The sequence below is a fragment of the Phocoena phocoena genome, chromosome 7 (assembly GCF_963924675.1).
Source record: "Phocoena phocoena chromosome 7, mPhoPho1.1, whole genome shotgun sequence".
NCBI classification, from domain to species: Eukaryota; Metazoa; Chordata; class Mammalia; order Artiodactyla; family Phocoenidae; genus Phocoena; species Phocoena phocoena.
Genome location: NC_089225.1, coordinates 33,497,458 through 33,519,818, shown reverse-complemented (window position 1 = coordinate 33,519,818; position 22,361 = coordinate 33,497,458). Strand labels below are relative to the sequence as shown.

Here is a 22,361-nt window from a genome sequence, read left to right as displayed (position 1 = left end):
TCACCAGCATCTTAGATTTTAAAATCTCAATGCGAAACCACTTGTGACTTACAAGGGAACTTTGCAAACTGCATGGAAGATTACCAAAGTTAACTACAATATGTTATCATGGTCTGAAATGAAAAAAAGAATCACCTCATGGGATAAGTCAGCTGAAAATCTTCATAAAACTTACAGGAAGTAGAACAATCACCCTCCACTCCTCCCAAAATTCTGCAGTGTTAACATTCAAAAAAGAAGCTTGTGTTTACTTAAAAAACAGACATAGCAAATAACTCAAAGTCAGGGTTCAAATAAAAGACTAAAAGTGGCCCACGATATCAAACGGGATGAATATTCTTCTCAAAGAATTTACATGCACCATAGGACTAAAAAGTACAAACCAAAAATGTTCCTTAAATAAATAAAAACCCTGATATCTTTTAACGCTACAAACAAGACAGATTAAATAAGTGCTGCTCAGTTAGATTTCACTCATTTGAAATAATCTTAAAAAAACACTTAAAGGTATAATTTATTCTCCTTGTGCTTCCTAAGACTTTCAAAGGGCACAAAATAAAATTAGGGACTATGCAGTTCTTTAAAGGAGCAAAATTTTTTCATTCTGCTTCCATTCTCAGATTTGTTGAAATAAAAAGTTTATTTTAGGGAATAAAAAAATGTACTAATGTAGAAGGGCTAGCCTTCATTTTAAAAAAATGAATTGGCTTTAATACAAAGAGAACGAAATGGCTCTGTGGGCAAAATTCAAGTACGAATGACCAATTTTTTAAATTGTAAAGTAGGCGTAACATTTAAAAAAATGTTACAGCACTGCATGTAATGCTAACCATATTTACATTAACTGCTTACATGAAACCATAGAACTGTAGAAGAGAGAAAAAAAGCAAAAAACCTGGGTTTCCCCGGTCGCGCAGTGGTTGAGAGTCCGCCTGCCGATGCAGGGGACACGGGTTCGTGCCCCGGTCCGGGAAGATCTCACGTGCCACGGAGCGGCTGGGCCCATGAGCCATGGCCGCTGAGCCTGCGCGTCCGGAGTCTGTGCTCCGCAACGGGAGAGGCCACAACAGTGAGAGGCCCGCGTACCGCAAAAAGAAAAAACAGAAAAAGAAAAAGAAAAAAAACCAAACCTGTGTGGACTGAAACAATACCTAGCACCCACATGAAGCCATAAGCAACCAGTGAAATCATGGACACAAACATACTTTACATGGTCTACTGATGTAAAGTATACACGGGTCAGGGATGCAGAAACCTAATTAGTTTAAAATATCAAAAAGAAGGCTTGGCAGACATAAACTCAGTCTGAAGACAAAAAAGCAAAGGCTAGAAAAGCTTCTACATATCAACACACACAAAAACCCACATACACGCAGACACACCCAATACGCAAACACACATATGCTGTGAATCTGTAAATAAAGACAACCGTGTAGACAAAACAGTAGAAAAGCAGACTGGTACCAAAAAAAAGGACAACATTAATGGTTTAAACATACCAAATACATCAACTTATAACAAAAATAGTCAACTAAAGTACACAAGTTTACTTCAGGTGACTGCAGGAAGGACCAGGCAGGCAATCCGGCCATGACAGGAAAGACAAACTCAACCTACCCCCAGAAGGAAGGGTTCCTGCCTCCAGGCCACGAAGCCCAGTATAGCCAGTTGTACTCCATCAGGCTTGGGGGTAGGGGTGAGAGTGGGAATGGAAAGGACAGAGAGACACAGGAGACCTGGGAGAAGAACTAAGAGTTGTTGATATCAAAAGTGAGCCCAGGTGCAGCGCTCTGTGCTGTGGCCCGGAGAAACCAAACAGAGGAATGACCTTGGTCTCCTTTTTCCTGAGTGACTGGAACTCTGCTACATCATGGGACTGAGGAGCTGGAGGGGTGGATGAGAGAAGAGAAGCCACGTGGTGGGCATTTAACGGGTTCAGAGCCTGCCATTGGAGGGCCTCCCAGAAGCCTTAGCAGTAGGCTGTGGAGGGAATCCCAGGCGAGGGGAAGAGGCAGTGCTGTCCCGAGGGTTAAGGGTTTGGAGGTGGGGTTGGTGGCTCTAAGAATAAAGAGATAAGGGATCCCTTCCTTTGACAATCCATCAATTGAATCCAATCCAATCAATTTCAGGCTGAAGGCCTGAAACTTGGCTCAATTGCCTGGGAGATAGGGTTATACCACCACCACAAAAACTGTGAAAAAGAGATATTTATGTTGTGCTACATTTCTTATTAATAACCTTGTACTTTACAATGGCTCACAGTTTTAGGTTTGTATACTTGCAGTGTAGTATTTTCTCTCTACATTTGTTTCACATTTTTTTACTTAATATAATATAAATAATTTGGTTAATAGATTCAACCTGCACATTTCAGCCACATTAATATATATAAGAATCTATTAATGGTATAAATAATTCTTTAAATAAAATAAATCTGATATGTTACATAATACTGATAAAAAATTACCATTGCTAATAATTTCATAAGCCACCTTAACTTCTGGTGTAAGTAATACTGATGAATGGATGTGAAACTTGCTTTGATGATTTGTACTTATTTTTGCTGCTATAGAAAAACTGAATTATAATCAACCTTACCTCTGATAATGGTTTCAAAGTGGGGCTTTGCCTCCATGTACGGAAACAGAAAGTTTTATCTTGTCAGGTATTGTTTGCAAAAAAACCTCAACTCTGAGCGTCAGTGGTGGTGTAGCGTAAGCTTTCTAGTTCAAGAGGCGGCTATCAAATGTTAACTACAGAAATGATTGAGTAAAATATCCCATCTAAGATTTTTTTTTATAAAACCTATTCTACTTTAAAACTTAGGTAAAAAAAATATGCAACAAATGGTTGCAGTTTCTGAATTCTTAATTTAGACCTGTGAGCCCTTGTCCCTTTAGAAATCTGCAAGGTTTCGATTTCCTAGACACCCGAAATCAAGTCCAGTGCTTCCAGGCAAGGTTCATTCCAAACAGACAATATAAATGGACACTCAGTGGTGTGCAGTGTATGTCATAATTCAGTTAATACATTATCATGCCTTTTCTCTGCTGTTAAATACAAAAACAGCATCTTTTACATTATCATAGAAAAGCATTTAGGTTGTATTTTTATTTATCACTTTACACTTGTAGTCTCTGGTAGGTGTACTCCATAGAAACCAAAGAATTTTGTACACTATTTCTTTGTACAATAAAAGATAAAGTGTGCATTAGGTATGCTTGTACATGACAATATTGTACAATATTTACATTTTTGATATCACCATGAAATTCTGCATTTTCTATATACAACATGGAAAATTCTTCAGAAACATTTGGACTATTTCTTATAATCACAATTTTAGTATTATAGAAAAAGAGTTTCTCAGTAATCTCTTGACTATCACTCTCATCATTCAGGGATTCTGATTGGTTTTCCAGCATTCATTATCCTTCCTGATCAAAAAAAAAAAAAATATTGTATCACTGTTTCTTTTAGCACCCTGTGGCGGTGTTAACTATCTGCCATAGTATAAATATTGATATAACAGTGGCTATATCAATACTTATATACAGCTATATCTGTGCACATTCCTTTAATAAACACTGCGCATTGGTGGAGTAGTCCCTGTTATCTGGAGATCTTCCTCCTCTTGGGTTTGGGGGGTCTCATTTGTCTGTCTCCCTGTGGGATTTGGTGAACCTGGAAATAAAAGAGATGGGGAAAAAAACAACAACAACAGAGATTGAAATCACAAACACCATACGATTTCCGACAAAGAAACAGGGTAGGGAACAGACTCTGGCCCTCATTTTCTATCATTGCTACCCTGAGGCATTTAAAGTTTTTACCAAGGCCCAGATCACAGCGTGCCCACAGTCAATACAGAGGATGAGAAATCTTGGAAACTAACAAGCAGAGCAGCACTCTGTGGACCCCCCCCCAACTAGTGGAATACAGAGGAGGAACTGGAAAAAAAAAATCAATGTGGGAAATGGGACTTGCAGTTGCTACCCCCGTTGTCCATTTAAGACAAAAATAAGACGTTTCCCATCAGAGATTCCCTGAATTCCCTAATTTCACTGAAGTCTGGAAAAGTGGATAAATATATACTAAACATATTTTTTCTTTATTTCATCACTGTACTTATTTTATAACTGCTAAGAAGGGTCAAAGATAATACAAACATGCTCACAACTCAGCCCAAGGAGGTTTACTTAGGAGAAGAATCGGATGGAAAACAGAATACCACTACCATCTGTTGGCAAATCCAAGCTTGCGTAGCCTGGGAAGAGCAATTCACACAACTCATCTTTATATACAAATGCGGAAACTAGCCGCATTTAGGGCTGTGCATCAGATCGAATGTGGTAGAGCAGCAGCAGCACTTGGTTCCCAGGTATCAGACAGCATGTATGGTTTTGAGGGGCAGAGGACAAGCGCAAGGGAGGTGATCAGGTGCCCCACGTTGTATTGTGGCTGTTGTGATACAGATAGGAGGAGGCAAGGTCAGGACCCAGGAAAGGCAGGATGCGCCCAAGGCAATGGTGTAGTAAATGCTTAACAATCAGCTCCCTGTGGAGGGACACAAGCCCACCGTAGCCTATGCCAATCTCTGTGGTATACTACATGTTTTCACCACAGCCAATTTCAGGCTACCAATGGGATGCCACAGAACTCAGACTTAGGAAGGGATGTGCAGAATCAGCTCTCAAGATCCACTACAAGTTGGCTCAAATGCATGTTTTAAAGGTAATGTTTAGATAAAAGCAAAGGCCAATGCTATTCAGAGTCAAATACAGAAAACTTTAAAAAATATTATATTTCAAAAATAACACCTATGAGCTTCTCACACTGCTTCATCCTCCTGACCCCTCCACATACATTCTTTAAAACCACTAGTCTCTGATAAAGAGCCAACTGAAACCTTTTTAAAATTGAGGAAAGAAGCCTTTATTCAAGACTGCAAACTAGTAACCTGTGGATCAAATGTGGCCTAGAAAGGGATTTTATTTAGCTATATGGTGTTTTAATATTTCAAAAATAGTTGGCAACACTAAAAAATGAGAAATCTTACTTCTAGACTTGTAGCATCTCATGAAAAATGGGAAGATCTTGCAACACGGACACAATTCCTCACATGGCTCAGATGTGCTGCAGCATGGAAGCAGGAGCTCCTTCTGGACAGAGCACAGCCCCCAAGTTGCCAGGGTCCCCAGCACTGCTGACTGCCTGCTGGCCACAAAGGCCAAATGTCCTGAGACAGAGACTAGCGAGATATTGCCAAACCCATTTCTCTTCTTCCTGAGCAGGCACGGTGTATAGTACATTTAGTAGTCCCCTTGAATTAAAAAGGCCACACGATGGCCTTTGGGTGAGGCCAGTGGAAAGTTAGCACAAGTGATGAGCTTTCAGGTCTGGCCCATAAAACCCATCCTGGTGTCCTCTGTGTACACAGTCTTCTCTCCCCTGCTGGGCTGGATGCAAAGGATGTAATGGAGCACTCTGAGGCCCTAGGGAAGGGTGGACACTAGAAATAGAAAGAATCTGAGCCCCTGAATGATGGTGTGGAGCAAGCCCTTCCTCAACCAGGAGACCCAAGTGAGGAACCATCTTTATGGCGCTGAGCCTCTAAGACTGAGAGTTGGTACACAGCTTACCTTGACCAGTGCATCTTGGTTGGCATTTCTTAATCCACTGAAATTGCTCTTTTACTCATACCTGACCCCTTTTACTTAATGATATTATTTGCCTGGCCCTAGAAGGCGTTTGAGTTTATAATCTCCACTCCAGAATTTTCCTATAATTCTACCAGGAAAGTTAACATCTCAGGGCCTCAGTTTACCCACTTTTGAAATGATGTGTCGGATCACAAGATCCCTAAAGTCCATACCAATCCCAACACTCTATGAACGTATAACTTATCTCTGTCATTCAATAGTCACTAGACGACTTGTTAGGATTCAGATAACCTTCTTAACACAGTGTCAAGTAAAAGTAAATTACCTTTCATTGCTGAGTAGCTTTTGATAATTCACATTTATTAGAGATTATCAAAATTATATTTTGAGCATTTACATTAGCCAATATATAAATTAGAGAATGACGAGTAAACTTCTCACATTCAACACTATTATATGCACCATCCAAAAAAAATGTAAAGAAAAAGTAGACTCTACTTCTTTAAAACCAGTGGTTAAAGTGTTAAATAATTTAACAACAGAATTTTGGGCCAAATATTTTATGTTTTTACGTAATAGTAGAAAGGAAGTGAGAGGTCTATATACTCTTGATCTTGACCCTATGTTCAGTTTCCCTTTTTGTTTTATGGGCAGAGTGAAATTTATATTACTGAATACTTAGGCAACACTAATGATCACTGCTATTCTGAGAGTCAAATGTAAAAGCCGTGATTTGAACTTCAATATTTTGCTGCTCACATTTTAAAAGAATGTTATGTGGGGAAAAATGTTATCTCAGGAAAAAAACATAGTTAATACCACTAGGTTATTTTTTCTTAAGTTATTTTTAATCTTTTCTGATATCAGTCTTTTTCTGAGCCTAGTAATTTAGTATTGCTATGTGAGTTGCTTGACAGTACTTAAGGGACTTTACCAAAAAGTATAATACAACTTATTTCCAAAGAAACACAATATAATGGAAAAATAAATTAACTTACAGTCCCAGACATTTTGTCCAGTTCACTCATGGCCTCATGAATAGCAGCTTCTAAATGGTTATTTAGCTTTCCACTTCTGGAATTAATGAAAACAACACACCAGATTAATAAATTAAAGAAAAAAAATCTCAATGTAATTCCCTAATCAGAGAACAGAAGTACCCATTCCACAAGAGAAAGTCAATTTATATTTACATTTGACAATTCAGATGACAGAACACTCTGGGATTCTCACAACTGAATACTAATGATAGAGTCACATAACTACAGAAGAAAAATTGAACACATGATTGGGGAAAATGGATCCTTTCTCCTTCCACATGTTTCTTCTATAGTCTGATGATTTTGCAAGAAAGCTGGGCCACAGGTCTCTTTTCCCACAGATGTAGCTTGTCCTCTTAGAGTCCAGCCTGCTTTGCATTGCCTTTTGTTCTGGCTTGTCTCTTTTGCAGGCGGTCCGGCTGTGTGGCCAGAGGAAGGGCTCTGAACTTCAGGCTCTGGCCACTAGGGAGCTCCCTCTACCCTCTCTGGAGCTCCTGGCTTCAGGAGTTGAACTAGTGAAGGCTGAAATCCTGGTACACATTTGTTCCAGGTGGGAAACAGTTCAACTCGCTACACCTGAGGCTCTGCCACATTTTCCCCCCCCCCCACAAACCAAAATGACATAACTATTTGAGCAAATAAAAAATGATGGGCTCAGAGTGTCTATCACTCGTCTGACCTTTTCTCTGCACTCAGCATACCATCACATGTACTATAACACGTGGAACATCTGCCAGGATTGAAAGTTTTATCTAGGAAGCTGTTGAACTAATTACTAAAATCAGGCAAATCTACACTATCCACGTCTATAGTTAGGTACACTCTAATTTTTCCTTCTTGATGCATATAAAGAATTACCCAATTATTGTGAGTACTAAGGTGATTCATTTCATTTATCTTGTCACGACAATTACCAGAAAAGCTGCAGAGGTAAACCTTTTCAAAATAGGCTGTTAGCATAGCTTTCCAAGAATTAAGTCCTATCCCAGCATCTACATGGAGACTGGAAATTTGCAGTTGTAGAAGACTTTGGCTCACAGACCCATTTGGTTTGGCTCACATCATGTTTAGAAACATATTTGAGCTTTAGTGGAATGCTTTTATTATTTATTTATTTAAAATATTTATTTATTTTGTTTTTATACATTTATTTACTTATTTATTTTTGGCTGTGTTGGGTCTTCATTGCTGCACGCAGGCTTTCTCTAGTTACAGTTAGCCCTTTGTTGCAGTGTGTGGGCTTCTCATTGTGGTGGCTTCTCTTGCTGTGGAGCACAGGCTCTAGGCGCGCAGGCTTCAGTAGTTGTGGTGCACGGGCTTAGTTGCTCCGTGGCATGTGGGATCTTCCCAGACCAGGGCTTGAACCCGTGTCCCCTGCATTGGCAAGTGGATTCTCGACCACTGCACCACCAGAGAAGCCCTAGTGGAATGCTTTCAGATGAGGCCTTTTGGTTTACCACAGCCCTCACCAAGTTTTACCCTCATATACCAGGACTGAAAAATTCATACATTTAGTTTCTGTATGTAATCCTGAGTAGTATACTGCTAGGTACCTTGTGGATGCTCCATGTACTTACTAAATAAAAATATTTGTCTAAAGCTGAAACAACGGCTCCATATTTTGGGAAATATATATGCACTTAACTCAGTTTAACTGAAAGGAAAGATTAATGTAGTGGTTGTAACTAAATTATAAGGGCAATGCAGCACCAACCTCTTCCCCCACCTTTTATTGGCCTGTAAGCTAGCCTCTAGCTTTTATATTCTTCCCATTTACTTTTAGAAATGTAAACAATGCAGAAAAGTGCATAGAATAAATTAGCAATCCCTATCAAACCCATTTCCAAAAATAAACTGTTAATAAATTACATATTTCCTTTCATTCTTTTTTATAAAAAAATTAAGCTGAAGTTCCCATGTTATCAATTCCTAGTCCCATACTCTCCCACCCTCCTCCCCAAAGGCAACTAGCTGTGTTGTGTATTCTTACAGTGTGTTTTAATATTTTATATATCCATGAACAGTACCTAGTATTGTCTTTTACGTGTTTTTTATATATATATATATCATACAAATGGTGTCCTGATATACCTACCATTCTGCAACTTCTCTTTCCCTTTTATTGCTATTTTTGAGTACTGTCCAAGTTGATGTAATCTATTCACATACTGTCTTTTACTTACCTACCTTTTCCAGTTTTAAGGGGCCCTGGGCATCTTGTGGAGTCAGTCTGAGTTGTTTTCCCAATGAGGAGTTTGCTAAGCATGATTCTGGGTGACTGGATAGGAATCCAATCCCAGGACTCTGTAGGGCAATTTAAGCTGAGCTGGGGTTGGGCTACGGCCCCTTTTGTGGACTGTTTAGCAAACGTCTTGACAGTATCACAAACTGCCCAATTGCCTGACAATGTTACACCTTGTGTAATGTGTTAAATAGCTTTATCCTTACTATTTCTTTTGTATAAAAGTATGAACATAAGTTTAAAAGATATTTGTTATGCATTTTTATTTACTATCTTATGGGTTTAAAATTGACTATGTAAAAGTTCTAAATATCTAAAAAGAGGTAAAATGTTTCAGTGAAAAACCATCAGAGAATCTTGGTTCTCTCACCTTTAATAACAAAAATAGCTAGTATTTATTGAAAAGTTTATATGTGCCAAGAATTGTATTAAATCTTTATATACATTATTTCATTTAATCCTTATAACAATCTGATGAAGTCGGTATTATGACAACTGTTTGTATGCAATACTTCATGACTTTTTAGGGAAAATTGGTGAAACCAACTGCAATTTTATAGCGAAGAAGATGGATATTTAACTACAAATAGTTTTCAAAAGTAATAGAGTCATAAAAATGTTTTCCCTAACTATGAAAAATTACAGTGACATCACCATTGAAGAATAAAAATAATTCAACATTATTTGTTGAATAAATAGACAAAATTTTAGGAGTTTGTGATTTCATCAACAAGATATTTAAAATGTTTATAAACACCTTGTATCAATTTAAGGTAATTAGTATGTTTTTCCTTTAACAAACTTAAGTAGTTATTAGAGGGTGAAATGACTACTTTTGGAAGAGAGAATAAATATGGAGATGTGGCGCAGGAAATTACATGAATACATCATTGGAATCAAGAGGTAAAGAGAGTTTCCCAGATGTCAAACCTGCATACTAATTTTTACACTAGCCGGTCAAGTCAGGAAAAAATGAGCTTAAAAGAGGAAGAGAAAGTTCCATGAGTCCATGAAATGAAAAATTAGTCAAAATTCAGCCTTCTAGTCCAGAGGGCCTCCTTATGGAGTCTCTTCTACTATTTTCTCTTCCCCACTGACATTTAATAATAAACATTTTTATTGATGGACACTCGAAAAGCTACTTGATTAAGCAATAGATGTTCATATAATCACATTTCTAGTTATTAATGGAGATAATTGCCACTTACCTTCACTGCCTACATTGTCACACATTACCCTTATCCTCACTAGTTAAAAAAAAAAAGCCAAGTACACACCTGTGAATGGTATGAGAAATAAGAGGGAAATGAGAAGTGCACGTTGCTCTGGACTGTCAGTTCAGAATTTAAGCAACTCACTTCATGTAGAACAGAACAAACTTGCATAAGACATAAATGTCAAGAAACTTCGATTCTAAAACCAAATCCATAGGGAAAGTATGCAGATTTAAGAAAATTCAACACATGAGAGATCAAGGTGGTGGAGTGCGAGGACACTGAACCTACCTGCACACCTCACCCCCTGCCCCAATGAATATATCAAAAATACAACTATTTGTTGAGCAACTCTCGCTGAAAACGACCTGGAGACTAGCAATAATGACTCCTCTACAACAAAGACTGTAGAGAAAGGTCCACATGGAGTCTGGTAGGAAGGGAGGAGAAGATATCTGGTCGGGAGTCGCACACAGAAGAGGAGGGGGTATCACCAGCTTGGAGATCCTCCCTGGGGAGTATGGGGTTCAAGCCACATTCAGGCACCCCAGCCCTGGGGTCCAACACTGGGAAGATGAGCCCCTGAGCTGGTTTGAAAACAAGTGGGGCTTACTGGAGGGCTGTAAGAAACCAAGACTCTGCTCTTGAAGAGTGCATGCACAGACTTGCTTACCCCCCCGCCACACACACACACACACACACACACACACACACACACACACACACAGCAGAGAGACAGCATATTGGAAACAGCCTGGTGCTTTGGCTGGCTTGTCAGCACACTCCCTAGCCTTCACTGGGTTCCTGCTCCAGCCCCTCTCGCTCGGGCACTGCTCTCCACTAGAGCAGGGGCTGCCATTGCCAGTGAGGGTTCACACATTTAGAGGGAAGGGAGCCCGCACAGACCCTCTGACCAGGGCAGAGGCAGCCACTGCCAGTGCACGTATCCCTGACCACATCTGGAGGGAGGAGAACTAGCTCGATATATCAAGTGAAGACACTACTTTAAAAAGATACATGTACCCTAATGTTCATGGCAGGATTATTTACAATAGCCAAGATATGGAAGCAACCTAAGTGTGTCCATCAACAGATGAATGGATAAAGAAGTAGTATATATATATATAATGAGGATACTACTCAGCCATAAAAAAGAATGAACTTTTGCCATTTTTAACAACATGGATGGACCTGGAAGGTATTATGCTTAGTGAAATAAGTCAGAGAAATACAAATACTGTATGTTTTCACTTACATGTGGAATCTAAAAAAAAAACAAAAAAAATGAATGTAACAAAACAGAAACAGACTCACAGATATATAGAACAAACTAGTGGTTACCAGTAGGGAGGGGGTGGGGTGAAGGGCAAGATAGGGGAAGGGGATTAAGATGTATAAGCTACCAGGTATAAAATAAGATACAAGGATATAACATACAGCACGGGGAATATAGCCAGTATTTTATAATAACTTTAAACAGAGTTTAATCTATAAAAATATTGCATCACTATGTTGTATACCTGAAAGTAATACTGTAAACCATCTATATTTCAATTTTAAAAGATAAAGACAATTTAATACAATAAGTATCATTTCTTGGTTTTAAAGTAAAAGTGTGATTTATGTTATTACTTTATCACTCTCCAGATTCATAAAAATAAGGTTACTGAACAAATATATATGTACATATAGGCAGAAGATTTGATCCTTACTTAAAATCATATCTAAAAGCTATGTAATCTTTTTCTTTAATGAAGCTATTTCCTCTTTTAAGTAGAAAATGACCCTGAGTGATTCTTCAATAAATACATTAATATTTCTTGCTCTAAACGTCTAATATGGTGATAGAATGTTTCAACTGGCAAAAATAGGTGATGATTTTGTTTGTTTCAACTGTATCATTACAATAAAAATAACTGTTTACTAAATACCACGTGCCAAGTAATATGTTAAGGTTCTCTTTATAACAATTCTAAGAGGTTGGAATTAATATCCTCATTTTAGAAATGAAGAATTTAGGCTCAGAGAGGTTAAATAACGTACCCAAGGGTACACACAGCTATGTAGTGATGGAAACAGGATTTCAACTCGGGTCAAAAACCAACTCCCCTACCCCCTGGTTCTCCTCCTCCTTTCTGATCACTACTCCCGTCTCCTTCATTATCTCTAGTAAATGTTCAAGTGCCCCAGTGTTCAATCCTTAGCCCACTATTCAAATTGGTAATATGTGACTGCAGTCAGTTTTACATAATCAAATACCACTTCTTCCCAGTTTCAGACTTGTACCTGTGCGATCACAGGTACCTCACACTGCACTCAACAGTTTTCTCCTGTGTTCCCCATTTCAGTTTCCACTACCCATGAAGTCACCCAAGCTAAAACCCTGAGAGTTGTCCTTGATTGCTTGCTCTCCTTCACATTCCAACCAAATCACCATGATGTTCTGTCAGTTTTACCTCCTAAATATATCTTGATCATATTCCTTTTCCTCCATTCTCATGGCTCCCCTCCTGGTTTGAGTCCTCATCCTCCCCTGTCCTCTGACAAGGCCTCCTAAATGGATGCCCTTGTCTCCAATACTGTTCTCCTAAAATTTATCCTCCATATAGCTATATCTAAAGTGAAAATCCAACCCCTGTCCCCTTCAGGCACTTCCAATAACATAAAGACCCACGAGGCCTTACTAGGCCCTTTATGGTCTGGCTCCTGATTATATCTTTGGCTTCATCTTTTACAGTTTCCTGTCCCCTAAATCCAACTGCTGATCTTATCTAAATGCTATCTCCCACCCCCACCCCATCATCCTCATTTCCTTTGTCTGGCTAATACCTATGCAGTGTGTAAGGTTTGGCTCAGCTATTAGCTCCTCTAGGACGTCTTCCATTACCTGAGTTTAATGCCACTTCTCTGTGATCCCAAAATATACTATACATATTCCTGTCATTGCAACTTTAGCATCTTAATTATTTGTTTCTACATCTGCCTCCTTCACTAAACAGTGATGTCCAGGGACTATAGCATTGTGCCTGGTTGGCACAGATTTTTTGCTAAATTAATCTCCTTAAATTGGAGAATAAATAAATGATTAAATAAATAAATAAGTGATTGGGTTCAACATATCATTTATCATTATGTAACCTTCAACTAATTATTTAAGCTATTTTGGTCTGAGTGTCCTCATCTATAAATGGGTTCAGTAATTCTGGCCCATCTTCTGATTGGGAGAATAGAAAAATGGATTTTAAATCATATATGCAAAATGTAGAGTATTCTACTAGGCATTTATAAGGCAAGTCAGTTTACTTAGACAACAGTCTGATAAACAAAACTGTTTTGCTTCATATTTTTGTCTTTTACCTCTCCAATCCATACTCTTAAGTTTATGGTTTCATGAGAGTTCCTTTAGATAATGCCACCTAGGACTCATATAAATTCACCAGAAATAGTAAACTGGCTTTGAGGAAAAATGCTTAAACTGTTGTTTGTTACTCATTACCTTTCAGAAATTGCTTAATAGCAAATTTATGGGGAAAATACAGCTCATTTCAAGGCAGTATATCTAAATATTTGGAGGAGTTATTTTATTTCTGTGTTATCAACAGTTCTGGATACACTGCACATAATCCAGCTAACTGGCATACCTCACCGAAGAAAAGATTTCACGGATATTTTACATCCAATAAACAAGTACTATCGGGCTTCCTTGGTGGTGCAGTGGTTAAGAATCTGCCTGCCAATGCAAGGGACACGGGTTCGAGCCCTAGCCCGGGAAGATCCCACATGCCGCGGAACAACTAAGCCCCGTGTGCCATAACTACTGAGCCTGAGCTCTAGAGCCCGCAAGCCACAACTACTGAAGCCTGCGCGACTAGAGCCTGTGCTCCGCAACAAGAGAAGTCACGACAATGAGAAGCCTGCCCCCGCTCACCGCAACTAGAGAAAGCCCGCGCACAGCAACAAAGACCCAACACAGCCAAAAATAAATAAATAAATTTATAAAAAATAAAAATAAAAAACAAGTACTATTGAATATTCTAAAGCAAATGGCCCACTGAAAATTTGTGACGTAGGTAGTTTGCAATTTCCCTCCTTTCATCCAGACCTTGTATGAATTTTATAGGCTTTATTCTACTACTAAGCTCTGCATTGTGTCACTGCAGTCAGAATAGAGGGGAGGGGACTTGCCTCACTGTGTGCCTTATCTATAGTGAATCTGGCAATTCACTTGGCCCTCACCACAACCAGTGCCAACTTGCTACCTTCCAAAGGAGTCCCGAACGTAGGAGCACAGGAGTCTACTCCTTGCAGCTGGCATCTTTTTGAGACATTCTAGTGAGGTGAAGAGAGTCTCCCCAAGATTTGCTGAGTTCTAAAATTTTAGCTCTGGCAAGAATTACTGAAGACACCACTAAGAGAATGAGTGCCCTTTAATAGATATTATTATCAATATATAAGTCTTTTATACAAGATACACTACTAATCATTATGTTTTCATAATTCTTAGATGTTGGATAATATGAAAATTATAGTAACTGAACAGGTGTATTGATTATATACATATTTAAAATAACTTTCCATGTACATATACAGAAGCACATTTATAGTTCTCTACCTTAAAATGAAATAGTTATGATATATAAAACTACATTGCATTACAGTCAAATTGTGTATCAAACATTATCTACTTGTCCATACTACATTTACTCAGACTACAAAGATCTAGAAAAAATTGAATAATAATAATGTCCCAAAGTTCAACTTATTATTATAATTCCAAAGAAAGCCTATTGCCACTGCCCCAAGAAAAAATAATGATTTACCATCACTTTGACTAACAGTTAATCTGCCAAAGTTATTCACATGTGTACAACTAGGGGTGAGGGGGTATTCCCCCTCCCAAAGTATTTGAATTACAAAGGGATATACTTTTGCTACACTTTCAGAGACTAATTGCTACATGTTGAGGATATTAATCATATTTTCTTTCCCATTAAATGGGAGGGATGGAGACGGAAGAAGTAAGGAAAGAGCTGATGAAGTGGGAAACCCCACACACAGTATGAATTGTTAAGAAAATATTTTCTGTGTAGCTAATTTATCTATAATGGTCCTCTTGGATGATAACTATTAAGCAGTACTTAGGCAAGAACCAAGATGGACAAAATCAGTGAGATTTCATTGTCCCTTTGAAGGAAAACCAGTAAATTATATCCTTGAAAAACAAAACAGAAAAAAAATAGTGCTTACTTTCTGTTCCTTTTCCGGGCTCGGCTGTAAGCTTCTAAACCTTCTGTTAGTGTCTTCAACTTCTCGGGCTCCACCTGAGTGAAGGCATGAAGACCAAACCACATTACCCAGACCTGCAATTGTTAACAGTGTGTTTATTTTCCTGCTGTACAAGCAGGTGCTGCACTGGGGGAAGGGAGGCTTAACCCTCACTGCCCTGTCAAATGCTCTGTCCTCACTCCAGCAGAGGTTGATTCTGCGGCTCCCAGGCTGCAACATCAGGGGAAATGAAAGACTGGCTTTCAAAAGTGTCAACATTTTCAAAATAATGTTTTAAGAACAAAACTTGGAATTTAAATAACCTTCATTTCACAAAATCATATAAACAGGAGATCCTGGTTTGCTTTGAACAAGAGCGGTGGTTAGTGAAGGGGGTGGACTTTGGAGCCAGCAGATGCAAGTCTGAATCCCACCTCCTCACTTTCTAGCATGAATAAAACACTTAAATTTCCTGAGCCTCAGTTTCCTCCTCTTTAAAATGAGGACAATAATACCTACCTTCCTGCTAGAATCGCTGCGAGAATTAAAATGCAACAAGTCACGCTGAACACTTAGCTAAGCAGAGAGCAGCTAGTGTTACCCAGTATGCGTTAGGCTCTGCAGAGGCCAGAGAACGAGTGGGGCACTAAGCTGCATGTACTCCTTAATGATGTGGGAAGAGGGTGTTGCTACACCTGATGGGCGTGTCCTCTCCCCTGTACTGCATCTCCCCCCCCCCCCCCCCCCCCCCCCCCCGCCAGCCTAGGTTATGTGACGTCTGCTATCTCATCGCAGTGTGCCACTAAATGGTGGCTGGGGGATTAGTGGGGAAGGGGAGGTGCAGCCTTTGCCACCCGCCCCTTATAAACTCTATTATGGTTCTTGAAGTCACTTCTCCTAAGAAAAGCAATTAATAAATAGGAAATGTTGTATGTGAATAAAAACGCATTTAGAAAAACACTGCTACTTTTATTGATCTTGAACACAATCTAAGTAGAAACAGTACTGCTTGCTGTGTAAATATAGCTTCAAAGTAAGTCCCCCACCATCCCTTAATCCAGTCTTTCCCTCACCCCTACACTACTTTTGTATAAAAATTCAGAGGTTGCCAAAACGCCTAGTGGGTAAGAAAATTTACACTAATAAGCAAGGAAATGATTAACTTTTGTCTTTAAATCTTCCTGACTCATGAACACCATTCATAAATAATTTTTCTTTGACCCCTTCAAATCTAGTACACAGTAATGATTAACAAAGTGTCTCCATTATCAAGTCTGAAAACAAGCATTTCTAATTATTCAATGAGAAAAACAGTCAAATAATGGAAACATTTTCCTTTTCATGACTTCTGTATTTTGTCCCAAAGGATCCAAATGTCTTACATACACACGTTCATTGGGGATACCTAATGTATTGTGCCAGAACGAGAACTTTGTTCCAGTAACAATTCTACAGGAGGGATGAAGTGTCTTATTGGGATGACTGGAAAAGCTTAAGTAAGATGAATATACCCATGTGTTGTTTTTTAAAAAAAGGTGCCTGGATACCTTTTCACATTAGAAATGAGGTTCTATCTTGCGTTCACTCACACAAAGAAAGTATGACAGATATTTCACACCTTACATTTATGTAATTTATAGCTAATTCTGCTTATATTTAAATTATTTTCTTGGCAGCCAGGAGAAAGCTCTCCTGTAACATAAACTTCTATTAGACACAAACTGGTGTAGTGAGAGATCTCAGCAGGGATTGACGCAGGCAACAGAAAGCAGGTTCACAGTGAAACAAAGCAACACATCACAATGAAAACTCACCCAATTGGTCTTAATTTTAAAAACTAAGTTAGGTTGAACTACTTTTAAAAAATCATCTATTTTTGTATTTAATTAAGAAATAAGGGGCAGTAAAAGCATTTCTTGTGCAGTTATTATGTAGAAGGTTCTCTTTTATTATTTAATGTGGTAATACTGCACACTAGTATTTTGTCACTTTACAGATGGGACTAAGTGAGTTTAAGCAACATGGCCAGCACTGAAACTCAGACCTGACTCCAAAGCAGCCTCTCTCCACCACACCAACTCTAATATACATTGAAATATACATAATATATATAGGTATATATATAAACATATACACACACATATATACACATGTAGGTATATATGTATATACACAATACTCAAAAAATTAGGTCCAATTATTTTAAATCCAATTATAGTTTTATAGATATTTAGATGATACTTGCTCAAACTTATCTTCAAAAATTTTTTTATACTTGGATAATTTCCTGGTGATTTTTTTGAACTAATTCTCTACCATGATTTCTTCATTTAAATATGCCTCTAAGGTTCTATGGTATCTCATAATAAATTACATTATTTATAAAGGATTCAATGACCTTGAAAGAGAAAGCAATGACGGTGCTTTCTGAAACTAAATATAAGTAAGACACATATCACTCTGTATTTCTGAGATGACAAGATCATACATATCCACAAGTAAATGTTTAGTTTATTTGGTTTCACAAGTTTAGTACTCTTCTGTATTATGAAATATAATACATGAAGTGGGTGTGTTTGTTCTGGGGAAATATTCATCTACTTCCACAATATTCAAGAAAGTCTTTAAAGATACCTGCCCCCCCCACCAAAGGTATCAGGGAACAACAAAATAAATTCCATCTCTAGTCAAATAGAAATCATATTTAATGATTTAATGAATACTCCCTCATAAAGTACTTAGCTAACTGGTAAATGAAGAAAGTACTGGGAATCAAATACATAAATATAACATTAAAAAGATTAAACACATACATATTTTAAAATAAAACTTACACTGAAGGAGCAAGTAATTTAAGACACTATTTTAATCTGTAATTTCATAATCTTATATTCCTGTCTACCCAAAAGGCAGAAGCTCCATAAGTTGATTCCTATCTTGGTGAGAAATTGGGGGAGAACTTTATAATGTATCTTTACCAATAATCTGCCAACATATTCTCATTCTAACAGTGATGATGCTAACAGTAATGGCTATCATGGTATAACTCTGCACATATGTCATTCTAGAATTAGAAAAAAGATATCCAGAACTTATAGGTATTTATAGTACATATATTACCTCACGTATCAATATACACATATGTTGAATACTAAATCCCTTCTTTCATTCATTCAGATTCTTTAGATATAATAATTCTTTGACATAAATAGTCCTGTAGTCTGTCTGTAGGGTTAGAAACATACCCATAGAGCCAGACAATATTATATGGTGGAAGTTTGAGTTTTCTGAACAAGTCTGAAGCTCTGGTTGCTTATTCTGTTCAAAAGGCACGTATTAAACATTTGGTAATTTAATTAAGTTTGATCTGGGGTCAGCACAGTAGCATGTAGTGTATCTCAGAAGTAAGTCTATGACAAAAGGAGACACAAACATTTCAGAGAGCCAAAGTGACCCTCTGAAAGCGAGGTATAGTAAGTATTAGAAGAACCTGGACCAAAGATTCTAGATCACTTTTGAATAGAGCCAGTTAACTAGAGGAGATGTCAAAACTCCCCACAGGTTTTAATCCCTGATAACAGGATTAAATCTCTTGGTGATTACTTTGCTGGTACTTAGTGCTGGGGCAAAGCTGTCACACAAAGGTCAAAGGATAGAGCACAGCCTAGTCACAGATTTCATAACAGAGATAAAACAGCTGACCTCAATCGCCCCTTTTCATTCTTCACTTCCCATCCCATTTCTACAGTGTCATCAGCTCCTGTTGTTGGGGGAATGGTACATGCAAAGAATACTAAGCTTAGAGTTAGGAGACCAGGGTTGGGGCCTGGTTTAACTGCTTGTGACTTGTGCCCTTAGGAATGCCACTTCCCTGAGCTCCAAATGGAAGTAATTGTGCACATCTTTATGGAGAGGATCTAAAAAGATTATAAATAGGAAGGTGCTTTATAAACACCAAAGCAGTCTTTCCCAAAGTGCCACCGGTGGCATGTGAAATTGTTTTAGGTGGAACATGGACAGACCTTTAATCATTTTTAATAGTTATATACCCATATAAATTTATATTAGAAAAACAGGAAAACATTATACCTATGATTTCACATATATCTTAGAATAAGACTAGAAGTTATTTTTAAAGTGGCTTGAATAGTGCCTACATAATACGTGCCCAAAATATTTGTTGCATGAATATATAAATGAGTAAATGAATTTAAAGAAAATTTTTAACTAATAGTACAGGTGCCATGTGACTTGAGCTGAAGTCTGGGAAATGCAGTTCTGAAGCAATAAGCAAATAGGAGGCATTTATTAGGTTTGTTGTTATCAAATATTTATTAAATAGTAACTATTTTAATAGTAACTATTTTAATCTTCAAGCTGAAAATGTCTTGCTAACTTAAGTGCAATATTTCAACAGTTTTGCAAGTATGGGAATTAATGATAAACAAATAATTTGGGGGTAAAGAGTTGACTCACCTGTGACAGAAAGGATGAATCTAATTTTCCAACAATAGCACTTAAGGAAAAATCCATAAAGTGAATCACAACTTTTTTCAAAGGGACTAAGCAAATCCATATTATTACAGTTTTAGTCGGTGGCATTATCTGAGGCTTTTTCTTGGTTTCCTTTCCTCTTCAGTTCAGATAGCAGCGTTTTTAAGTACTAGAGAACTATACTATAGGACTAGAGTAAATCTATTCTAAATATGACAATACATTTCATATAGATCTATATGACATATAGAATTAAATGTTTTGAATAAACTTGTACTTCTAAGGATACACTGTTTAAAAGTCCATATAACAGAAGCATGTATTTGCCTCATACCTGAGATTTCATTTGCTACTAACCATATGACAACTGTATCAACAAGTTCAAGAACTCTGTGCTTGGTCTCAGTTATCTATGAATGGAGACAGTCCTCCTTTCCCTCTTTAATCTTTCTCAGAAAAAAAAAAATTCATGGTATTCCACAATTTACTAAAGTTTACCTAAGCTTTGTACTCAGTTTAGTCTTTTCCCTAATATTCATATTTTTGATGTTACCTAGTTTTTCATGTTTATTACCTTTCAAATTTTGATCAGGCACTGACTTTGTTTGCCTGGATTTTATCTTGCTTATTCCTTTGCAAAAATGATTTTGCTCCTTTCTCAAAAAGATTCTGTTGCTACAGAGCATTGATTGCCCCAGCCGCCCCACCAGCCAAAATGCAGCCAAAATATTGTGGATATTGACTGGGTATAGAGAAAATAATTCATTTCCAGAAGTGGTTAAGAAAATACATAAGGCAAAGGGAATACACAAAGAACACTTTCAACAGAGAATGATAGTACCAAAGAATATAAATAGTTAACCCTGATAATCAAGCCCAGAAAGAATGTTCTTCAAAGTAACAGTGTTTAAACCTCACAGGAGGGCATACCTCCCAAATTTAGTTCCCAGGCTCAATTTCTCAAGTTACACATCCCCAGAATGCCACTGTAAGCTATCTCTGGTTTTGCTCCATAACATCAAAACGTGAGTGCATGTGATACTGAACTGACATACAGAAAGTGATTGTGTCAAAAAAAATTTAGCATGAGTTTTAATAATGATGAGTTCTTTCTGTTTTAAACAACCATTCAGAGAGCTACCTGTCAAATATAACCATGTGCAAAAAAGTCAAAGTGTGAGTCTAGAGGATGAGCACCCTACCCATTGCTTTTAAAAATGTCTTCATTTAACCAAGTGGTGTTGAACCAACATGGAGAACTTTTCTGGGTAATCAGGAGATGTCTCTACCTGTCCAACAGCAACAAACATTTCACTGAAAGGGAACATTTTGGTGCCAATATAGAAATAAATTCTTTCCTAAATTTGGCTTGAGTCAGAACACACATCGAACGTAACAATGAAATATGAAGACCAATGGGACAGTGTGCAAAAAGAGTAAAAATAATCTACTCAGAAAAAAATAAGAATTTTATTTTTTGATTATTACTTGATAGTCAATCCTTTTAGGCTAGTTAATGTAAGATCAAAGATGGTGGTGATAATTACAAAATATATCTTAGAAAAAAAGAGCATTTTTTCCTGTTTTAAAATAGTTATTGAAATAAATACATAAAGATAACCATAACCCCCCATAGTTGCACAGGCTTAAAATGTTTGTACATCATAGTGTATAGGTATAATCCCAGTGGAAGCCATTTTCCTTTCCAAGAATTCCTTAATACTGTGCCAAGATCTGGCAGTACATTTCTCCAGCCATGACTAAGCACTGAGGTCTTATTCTTGGCCACTAAATCTGAAACTATAAAGGGTTCATGGCTCAGATAGAAGCTTGTACCACTTCTTTAGAAAAAGTATAAATATCTTCTAGAATGTACTTCGTTACAAACTGATAGTCAAAGGAAAAAATGAATTAGTAAGGAGATACCACTTCCTGAATGGTATTATATAAGGCACATAACGTCCTTCGGTGCTGTCACATAGCTTCAATATTGGGACAGTATTATATAGGGGTGACTCAGTGCAACTTTACACAGACTTAAAAATCTCTACTAATTATTGTTGAGTGTTTTGTGGGGTAGGAAGGTAGAGGAAGAAAGTCTGAGTTTATAGTGTTTAGAAACATTGAGGAGAGGGGGGCTTTCAAATTCACTCAACAAACTAAGTGCTTTAAAATGCTTCCAAGTAGAACTCCTGCTTAACATGAACAGCTAATAGTAATTTATAATCAGATATGCCAATTTGTATGCAACGTCCTGAGGTTCGGAAAAAATAGTTATAAACTATTTCATTCATTAAATATGTTATTATTATCCTTTCACCCCCAGCCTGGTTAGTAAGTCCTTTTTACACAGATTATGCATAGGTAAACAATAATGAAGGTCAAATGACCACAATTCTATAATGGTGGAATCCAAATCCCTAAGGCTGTTTAATACAGTACT

The 22,361-nt window shown here is 37.6% G+C and overlaps 1 protein-coding gene across 2 annotated transcripts in view; it reads right to left on the bottom strand.

Annotated features, from left to right (window-relative positions):
* Positions 1 to 3,091: 3,091 nt before the first annotated feature.
* The window catches only part of MBD5 (methyl-CpG binding domain protein 5), a 407,731-nt gene continuing 388,461 nt past the window's right edge, over positions 3,092 to 22,361 (bottom strand). The window contains exons 13-15 of one of the 2 annotated variants that reach the window (XM_065880649.1): positions 15,407 to 15,480; positions 6,662 to 6,737; positions 3,092 to 3,684 (exon numbers count right to left, since the gene is read on the bottom strand). In XM_065880649.1, coding sequence (XP_065736721.1) covers positions 3,613 to 3,684; positions 6,662 to 6,737; positions 15,407 to 15,480 — 222 coding nt within the window. In that variant the 3' untranslated portion in view covers positions 3,092 to 3,612. The remainder of the gene's footprint in view (positions 3,685 to 6,661; positions 6,738 to 15,406; positions 15,481 to 22,361) is intronic. The other variant, XM_065880648.1, reaches the window with a different exon arrangement.